Source organism: Rattus rattus, chromosome 3 (assembly GCF_011064425.1).
Source record: "Rattus rattus isolate New Zealand chromosome 3, Rrattus_CSIRO_v1, whole genome shotgun sequence".
Taxonomy (NCBI): domain Eukaryota; kingdom Metazoa; phylum Chordata; class Mammalia; order Rodentia; family Muridae; genus Rattus; species Rattus rattus.
Window position 1 is genome coordinate 25,022,109 of NC_046156.1, and position 9,987 is coordinate 25,032,095.

The 9,987-nt window shown below is 40.7% G+C and overlaps 1 protein-coding gene across 1 annotated transcript in view; it reads left to right on the forward strand.

Annotated features, from left to right (window-relative positions):
• Tacr3 (tachykinin receptor 3) overlaps window positions 1-9,533 on the forward strand; it is a 99,177-nt gene extending 89,644 nt beyond the window's left edge. The window contains exons 4-5 of the mRNA XM_032896623.1: window positions 6,721-6,917; window positions 8,646-9,533. Of these exons, the coding sequence (XP_032752514.1) occupies window positions 6,721-6,917; window positions 8,646-8,958 (510 nt within the window). The 3' untranslated portion in view covers window positions 8,959-9,533. The remainder of the gene's footprint in view (window positions 1-6,720; window positions 6,918-8,645) is intronic.
• The last annotated feature ends 454 nt before the right edge of the window (window positions 9,534-9,987 follow it).

Below are 9,987 nucleotides of genomic sequence, written 5' to 3' on the forward strand. Positions count from 1 at the left end.
CTGTAGAAGGAGATCTCTCAGATCATAAACGTTATATAAGCTCTAGAACTTTCCCTGACAACCTGGAGGAAAGAAAAGCCACACTTATTAAAAGTCACAGGCATCAAGTAGCACTCTTCTGCGTCAGGTTAGTGTCTGTTAACCACTAAAGCGAGGATAGAGGAATGGCTTGTGTGCGTGATCATCAGAGAACATTAGCTTTAAGGGAATGATGAGCAGAACATCAAGCAATTCCTGCAAGTATGGTGTAGTGGTCAAGGGTCTAGGCTATCTAGTCGGTCATGGTTTCAATTCTGCCCTTGTCACTCACTGACTGTATGTCTCTCTGAAGTTCTAGTTTACTGGCTATAGAGTGATTTTAACGTTACAGTCTTCATAGAATGTATAAACATGTATGATGTGTGTCAGGCTTGGCTCCTACACACAGTGAATAGAAGCTAACACTGATGCTGGTAGTGAAACAGCAGAGACAGAAAGGTCAACATATATGGCTGTAATTTCCTGACAGGCTAAGTAGGAGGAAGAGTGATGCTGTGAAGTCTGTGATCATAATAAACACAATGAAGATGACCAAAAAAGAAATGTATAGTGCTGAATTAATTACAAATTAATGTATGATCCTTATTTGAGTTCTATAAATACATGAGTAAGAAACATGAGACTAACTGCAGAAATTTGATCTTCAGATAAAATGAAATTTAAGGAATAATGGCAAATCAAACGACCTCACATGATTGGGTCAACAATATTTTTTTGATATCTTTGAGCTACTGACCTGTATTTTCTGCTCTAATGGTCAATTTCCCACCAGGTCAGTACCAGAGTCGTTAGGTCCTAAGGGAAATGTTATCTTCCACATTGATCCATTTCAGGCTTTATCTATTTCTAGAATAACGTCTCTCATGATTCTTAACCTTGCCAACTCACATCTAAATTCACAACTCGCAGTCAAATGGCAAGTGGAGTTCATAAATAATGTATTTTTCTACATCTAAGATGCCTCATGGCCACGTCAGGTTCTTCCTTTGAGTTATGCTAATCTTACTGTGGTTAAGCCTGGAAATGGTTTCATTGAATATATCTCATTCTGAACTTATTCCTACATTCCCAAGGAAGTGTGGAGAGATTTATGGTGTCTGAGTAATGAGAAATATTAGTGAGATAATCATATCCGTGATACACACAGCATGAGGTATTTTTCTACCTCATAGACACATAGACGAGATACTACTTCATTTATAGACACATAAAACATTCTTGATTCACTGCCTTTCATTCAGCCGTTGCTCGTCATACATGCATTCTTTGTCTGCTTATTTAGCTCCAAGTCCATTTGAGACTGAGCTTCTGTTAGGATCTCTCTGCCTTTCACCAACCAAAAGGAAGGAAGAGGAGAATTACAACAAGCCAGCATTATCATGAGACTTTTCCTGGGAACACACAACAGACAATTCTATTGACTCCAGTTAGAGAAAGAAAGACAGATTAGAGTAATGATTACACCAAAGTCAAACTTGTGAACCGGTGGGTTTATTTAGGTTACTTATAGGAGCGTGGATACAATATTACTTACAAAAGAGACAAGTCAAAGGCAGCCGCGTTACTGAAAAGCTCACCCCAAAAGAGTGGGTGATGCCTCTCCCATGAATGCTGCATCCCTAGAGCTTTCTATATGACTTGCGGGCACTCGGTGTCAGAGAATCTCTTCTCCAGTGACTGTTGAGTGCTTCTATAGCTTGGGAAGGAGGCCCATAAATTTTACAGTTTTCACATTCACTAGATGTGGGAAGTTTGTTTACTTCCTGAGTCCTCAAAAAATACCCCTCCTTCCTGGAGGCCATGTCTTAACTTAGAATTTTTCAAGCCTCAATGAGCTGCACATCAAGGCAGAATATTTCAAATAGGAGGAAATTACTATGCCACACTTTATCCCTTCCTCCAACTCTTACATCTCTTCTAAGATGTTCCTTGAGCCTGGGATGGGTGTTGTAGACCACCATCTACCATCTTCATCAGCATTTGTGCCTTACTGGGGATTGAACTCAGAGTCCTTTGCATGGACGGCATCATCACAGGCCAAGCGTAGGCTCATACATAGGCAGTTATTCTTTCTCCAGCTATGTGATGTCTGTTTACATTTATATTATTACAGGTACTCATCCTTGTGTGATGTTTGTATTCATAACACCTGTGTTCCAGACATCTACAGGGATGGATGCTGCCCTTTCAAACATTTCATCTAACTTAGCCATTGGCCCAATTCTTTGAGGGTGCTCAGTATCTTAAAATGCCACTGACCCCAACATAGCCTGTGTGGTATTAATTACATGGTTTGCAAGCACCATAGCCTATCGCTATAAATATGGATGCCACCCTTGTAGGATTTGATTGTGTGTCTCCCCAGAAATAAGGTTCACCAACCCTTAATTAGACAAGCTGTCTGTACTGTGACAGAGGTGGAGTCAAAGATAGATTTTATCACTTAAGTACCATACATTAAAATTCTGCTGACATCTATGACCGAGACCAAAACCATTTATCTAGGATGCTACTCCCCAGCTGCAGTCTTCTTAGATTCTGAAGGCTTTTAACATGGTGGAACAGTGGAGGTGTGAGGCACAGAGATGTTTAACTTCTCCTAAAAAGAGCTTAGTGTGTTCAAAAGTATCATGTGCCTTCTCCCATTAAGATCTTAGTGTGTTCAAAAGTATCGTGTGCCTTTCTGTCTCATTCTATATTGAATCCCTTTTTATAATGTCATATAGAGGGTAGGCAATGGGGAAATGTGGTATGAATGCCCCCAAGGAGATCCCAGGATCTCCAGGAAACTTGTTGCCTTTTCATATTTACCACAATAGGATTTTTTGCAATGTTATCAGCTCTCATATCCACATTACTGGGCCATATACTCCCAAGAATTTTACAGCTATGCCTGTCCTTTGCACCTTGAGTAACCTGATCTCCCTCTTTTGCTTCCTTCTGGCACCTCTTTATGTGTTTAGCTTTTCTAAATCTGCAAATTACTCAGAAGTTAGCATTATGCCAACTATATAATGAGACTTTTTTTAACAGGGGATATGCTGGGTGACAAAGTAATGTCACAGGCATTCCATGACAGATAAACTATGGGAGAATACTGGGAAGGTCACTATGGATCATTACAAGCAAATGAAAATTTATCTTGAAATCTAGCTGCTAAGGAAACATAAAGGAAAAATGTGGTAGCAGGGTCTAGTACAGTTACAAAAGATGCAATCACTTATCTGGGTTCTTTATCCTTGCCTAGCTCTGTGGGCCACATGTATTTCCCCATACTTGATAAACTGGCTTAAGTTGCTTGGTGCTACGCCCCTAGCCTGACTGTGCTTGTGTGCCTGAGGCCTGGTAGACTCTTGTCCTGAAAGGTAACTGTGGCCTTTCCCATTGTCTCTCCCTCAGAGACAGGTAGCTGTGGACAGAAGCACGAGGTTGGCGACAATTTCCACAAGCAGCTTACTTTCTGCTGGTTTTTATCTGAAGAGTTTCATCCTCTATTAGTCACTTTGCCCCTGTCCCCTGGTACTTTGGGCGCTTGCCATAAATTAAGAAGACTCAGCTCTAGAATCCACAGAAGCTTCCCCTACTATAAAAGTCATGTCCCACCATAGAGCTCAGAAAACAAACTAAAACCCCGTACCAGTCCAGTGATCTCTTCTTTTATAACTATGAACATGGTTCTATCTGCCCATGGACATCAGATTCTATCTGTGGACTGGACATCAAACACAGCTTTTCTTCTCTTTTTTTAAGATTCATTTACTTATTATAGATAAGTACACTGTAGCTGTCTTCACACACACCAGAAGAGGTCATCAGATCCCATTACAGATGGTTGTGAGCCACCATGTGGTTACTGGGATTTGAACTCAGGACCTCTAGAAGAACAATCAGTGCTCTTAACTACTGAGCCATCTCTCCAGCCCTCAAACACAGCTTTTATCCTCTCCCTTCCTATCACTCACCTCGAAACATTAGATTCCTTTTACTATCCAACTCTTCCCCTGGGTTCAGGATTTTTATTTGTTTTTTTGTTTTTGTTTTTTTGTGTTTGTTTTTTTTTGTTTTGTTTTTTTTTGGTGGGGGCAGTTGTTTTGGTTTGGTTTAGTTTGATTTGGCTATTGTTTTTTTTTTTTTTTTTGAGTTTTTTTTCTTTTATTTTTTTATTGGATTTTTTTATTTACATTTCAAATGTTATCCCCTTTCCTGGTTTCCAGTCTGTAAACTCCCTATCCCTTCCCCCTCCCTTTTCTTCTATTAGGGTATTCCCTGTCCCACCTCCCTGCCCTAACATTTCCCTACAATGGGGGTCGAGGTTTGGCAGGACCAAGGGTTTCTCCTCCCATTAGTGCCCAACATTAGTGTAGGTCTGCTACATATGCAGTTGGAGCCCAGGGTCTGTCCCTGTATAGTCTTTGGGTAGTGGTTTAGTCCCTGGGAGCTCTGGTTGGTTGGCATTGTTGTTCATTTGGGGTTGCAAGCCCCTTCAGCTCCTTTAATCCTTTCTCTAACTCCTCTGATGGGGGTCCCATTTGGAATGGAATCCCTATTGGAGTTTTTATTTGTTTTGTTTGCTGGTTTTGTTTTCTTTTTGATCCCAGGGAGGGCTCTTTAGCACAGATATAAATTATGCCTTCTTGTTCCTCTGTCCTGCCAACATTAAGAATAAAAAGCAATACTTTCTCCTCATTTTAATCCAATTTCCTTTCTAAATAACAGATTATTACAGAGATGCTGAGCACACCTCCTTTCCCCTTCCTAGTCCCCCTGAATATGAGCAAGTTCCCTTTGGGCTGCCACAGTGGTCTCAAATGCATTTGTTAGTACACATACGTGAGCCAGGCGACCTCACCAACATCTTGTCCTTTATACGTTACCCTCGGGACTATGATATTTGTTATTTACCTTTGATTGTTCTCAAGGGAATTCTGTGATCATGCAGTAGACTCCAGGTATCAAGCTTGATTTGCAGCAGGCTTGACACTGTATGGTACAAAATGTAAGACAGTCCCACTTGGATTGTTCCTGGTGACTTTGCACCTAGGCTTTCCCTGTGGGAGAAAGACTCAGTCCCGTTTGCATGCCTTATCATCCAAAACAAGACCCGTGAAACTACGACTGCAGCAAGAGGGTACATTGTTCCCTTCATACCACATGGGGAAAGGTTCCATTCTAGGATTTCCCCTGTGGGTTTCCCACCTTCGATAGGTCAGCGTCAGTTCCATGTCTCAGCACTCGATGCAGACGAACCATTCCGCCCCAGCCCATCTTTGGTTCTGTTGGTGCTGGTTTATGTACTGAGTATGTTACATGGACGTTACCTGGGCACGAGGCATGACGCAAACTTCTGTTCCTCAGATAGGGAACGAATGGCCGAGCAAAGTAATTATTACTGCAAAATACAGATTGGTGAACCAGTAAGTTTGTTTGTGTTACTGACAGTGGTATGGGTGAAGGGGCAGAAGCCACTCATGGCAACTCCATGGTCAAACACTCACTCCCGAAAGCTCCACCCCAGGAGCACTCTGCATGACTTGCAGGCAGCCAGCAGGTCAGATCTCTTCTCCAGCAACTGTTTACTATTTCTATAAAGGTAGGAAGGAACCCCAAGAGCTTTCTGGGGTTTTCAACTTTCTGGGATTTGTGAGTTGTTTACTTTTTGAGTCCCATGAGCCTCCCACTCTACTTCCTGGAGGAAATATTTTAACTCAGAGCTTCCTAAGCCCTAAGGGGACTTTCTTCAAGATGCAATGTTTCAACTCCCAGGAAATTGCAACATAATACCATCCTACTCAGAATCTTCTAGGATATTAAGTTTCAAAATTATAGAAAAAAATTGAAACTTAGTATCCTAAAAGATTCAGTTTGAGATTATGTGGGAAGAACAGGGAGTCTCCTTGCTCTGAAAGCAACTTCCAGCTCTACCTCCTAGTAAAAGACACTAGCAAACCAATCGTATAAGTCAATCACTCGTGTACAAATTGAAAGTTAATAAAAATTTCCTTAGATTATTATATTAATGATCACTAATCAGAGGACATGTCTCTAACATATAGAATCAAAATAATATCCAGACAGTTGTCTAGTAAACATAATAATAACACAATTTAAATAGTCTATAGGTCTGAGAAGACTAACAAATAATGAAAAACCAGCCCATCCATCTCTGTTAGAATAATATACCTCCATAATGACTTAGTTTCCCTAAATATATCCTCACTAATACACATTGCAGACTATCAAAGCCTAACCCAGCTCCATGGACTTTTGTAAACAGCTTCTCGAGATCAATTTGTGTGTGCACATGGATCAGAAAATTCAAACAGGCTATTATTGTACAGTCTAGGCAAATACTGTAACACTGGACAACATGCCTAGCCTTATTCCGGATCAATGAAAAATATACTCTGATATATGTGTGTTACTGTCACTATTAGGTAGAGATGGAGTTGTGGTGTAACACACATTTTTATATTTAGCTTAGATAAGTATGTATATCTGTCCATATATACAGTCAAAGGGTATATATTAGTCTTGGCCACTTACAGTGTGTCAGTTCTTCAATATACACAGTATTATTTTATAATTTAGCTATATTACTTTAAATGTAACGTGTAGAAAGATATTTAAACTATCCTAATGACTTTTTAACTTGCTCAGAGTGATTTTATTCTTTCTTTCCAGGTGGTAAAGATGATGATCATTGTGGTGGTGACGTTTGCCATCTGCTGGCTGCCCTATCACGTGTATTTCATTCTCACTGCAATCTACCAACAGTTAAACAGATGGAAATACATCCAACAGGTCTACCTGGCTAGCTTCTGGCTGGCGATGAGCTCGACCATGTACAACCCCATCATCTACTGCTGTTTGAACAAAAGGTAAAAACAAGACTGCTGGTGCATGGGTCTCTTCGAACCTCCATCTTCCCTAGAAGACTGGGCAGAGAGTGTAAGAACTCAGAGAGAAACCGAGCTTGCTCTTGTAGGATTTTCTTACATCACTAAATGCACCACCTTAAAACCTAGATACTCAAAAGTATCACTAGAACACTGGCTCGACCTTGCTAATCCATGACCCTTTCATTCAGTTCCTCATGTTGTGGTGACCTCCATCCGTAAAATTATTTTGTTGCTACTTCACAACTGTAATTCTGCCTCTGTTATGAATTGTAATGTAAATGCCTATGTTTCCTGATGGTCTTTCTATGTTTCCTGATGGTCTTAGACAACCCCTGTGAAGGACTGAAACCCACAGGTTGAGAATCACGCATTACAGGTTTTTATAGGTGGACTTTACATGGGCCAATTTCTTCCCTTAAAACCTTCAGAATTTATTCTACCAGTGTAAAAGAGACCCTTATGAGTGGAGGTTCATCCACATTCCCAAGGATGAGATTTCTTCAACACAGTTAAAATACTTTTTCTATGAGAGGGAGAAATAACGGGTTCCACGATGGGGACTCTATTAAAAAGCACTCTCATCAACAACCTTCAAAGTGCATGCTTCTGTCAGAGAAAGGAGAATCCCTGCCCTTCCCACATAGCCCTGCAGGCTGATGGACAGGGTGAGACTAGAGAGGTCAAGTAAAGAATTTTTCAAACATCTTTTCTAAATAAGATCATTCATGCCACACGTAGTGGCGTATGCCTATTATCTTAGCAGTCTGGAAACGGAGACAGAGGGATTGGGAATTTGCTTTGAGCCAGGTCTACATAGCAAGGACCTGTCTCCCCCCCACCAAAAAAAGGGGGAGGGGGTAGAAGCACTTATAATCAAGTTTAATAATATGAAGGTTAACTCTGGCCTCCATATTTAAAAAACATAAAAATTCTAAAGCCAAACCCACTGTGTTGCTATATGAACATGTGGAGGAGTAAGTTAAATTTTACAAGGCAGTTCCCTCAATAAACCCGTGGATTGGTACACCAGTAGAAGTAGTTCTTTAGGTAGATGTAAGTAATTGCACAGTCTAACTTCTCAACGTGGGAAGACAAGAGACCTGTGCCTTAAGTTAGTGAACCACTTAACGAATTCCTTTTAACTTAATTGTACCAGCCATTTCTCAATTCTAGCCACTGCGTAAGTAATAAATCTGCTTTGAATCAAGTGACAAGGACTTCACATGTTTATATATGATTAAATAAAACCATTACAATGAACAATTTTAACATTAAATGAGACTAATTTGTAAATGTGCAATTATTTACAAAATTAATAATATTAATTAATAATAAATGCTTTGGGAATAGAATAAGCCATTTTGTAATGCCTTAACTCGGCAGGCTCATGTGATTAAGTGTGTAAATGTATGAGATCACTGCCAACAAGCCATTTGCCACACTGATAACCCCAGGCGATGCTTTTTCAATTTGATGAATTATTTCCCCAATGACGGGAAATGATACTTTTAGAACAAGAACTCACAGGACGGATGCTGCACTAGAAACACAATGCTGTGTAAAAAGTCAAACTTCAATCTGTGGAGTATAACATGGGTATCCTGTATTTTACGGCTTATGGAAGTCAAATTTAAAGCCAGGGTTAAATCATTAATTAGTGTCTAAAATCAGCTAAAGGAAACTGCCTTTTTCTCTCCTGCTTCTCAGATTCCGCGCAGGCTTCAAGAGAGCATTTCGCTGGTGTCCTTTCATCCACGTCTCCAGCTACGATGAGCTAGAGCTCAAGACCACCAGGTTTCATCCCACACGACAGAGCAGCCTGTACACCGTGAGCAGGATGGAGTCGGTGACCGTGCTGTTTGACCCCAGTGATGGAGACCCAACCAAATCCAGCCGCAAGAAGAGGGCGGTGCCCAGAGACCCCAATGCCAATGGCTGTTCCCACAGAGGTTCCAAATCTGCCTCCACCACATCAAGTTTCATAAGCTCACCCTATACCTCTGTAGATGAATATTCCTAAGTCCATGTCCCAAGGTGAAAGCTATCGTGAGGCCACCGTGAGGCCAGCCTAGGTCCCTCATTCTCCTAACCATGCCAGATCCTGTTCTAGGTACTTTGGGGAAGCAGCAGGGCAGTTCTTAGGTGGGCATACTTAATCTGAGAAAAGTGGAATACCAAGGTAACGAAAACTACCAACATGTCAGCCAGCACAGAGAAAACTGAGTCTTTAATTTATTCTTTAAGATTCTTAAGGGTCCTATGCAGCAGGTACAAAGTGTGAGTCTGAAAAATGCCCTAAGTGTCCACTGTCCGCCATTTAACAATGGCAGTGCGCCTTTGTGACCGCAGAAGAACAGAGGGGTTTTCCAAGAGATTAAGGACGCTCTAAACTGCAAATCTGACCAAGGGAAACATGACCTACACAAAACAGAAGTTCTCTGTGGCTATGAAGTAGAAAGGGCAGATGTCTGACTTCCCACACACAAGTAATAAAAAAAACCAACCTCAAAGAGTAGGAAAATATGTAAGTCTTTTCTCGAGAAAATTCATTTTGTAGAATGAAAATTTTCAGAAATTCCCTCTAAGAAATTTTGCAAAAAAAGGAGACAGTCAAATCATTGCCCGAACATAGTATGTCTTTCTTTTGATTATTTTTCCCAAGGAAATAATTTCAAAAGGAATAGGAATCATCATTTGATTTTGACCACTAGGTGCTTTGAGTGCTAAACTAAGTTGCAGTCCGATGTGGGACCTTAAACAACACAGAAAATCCTCACCATCTTCTTTATGGCTCACGCTTTTTTTTAATTAAGTAAATTGTAAAACACTGAAGATATCTTCTAGTGCAAAGGAGAGTTCACATTTGCCTCTGGAGAACACTTGCTCGCTTGACTTGGGTAACACATTAATAGTACTTAGAACTTATCAAACCAATCACTAACATCTCCAAGTCCCCGAGCTAGCGGCTTCTTCCTACTGCCATCCAAAACAAAGTCAAAGTCATGAACTTTATTGGTTATGTCACGGTATCCTTCTCTTCTTTCCTCAC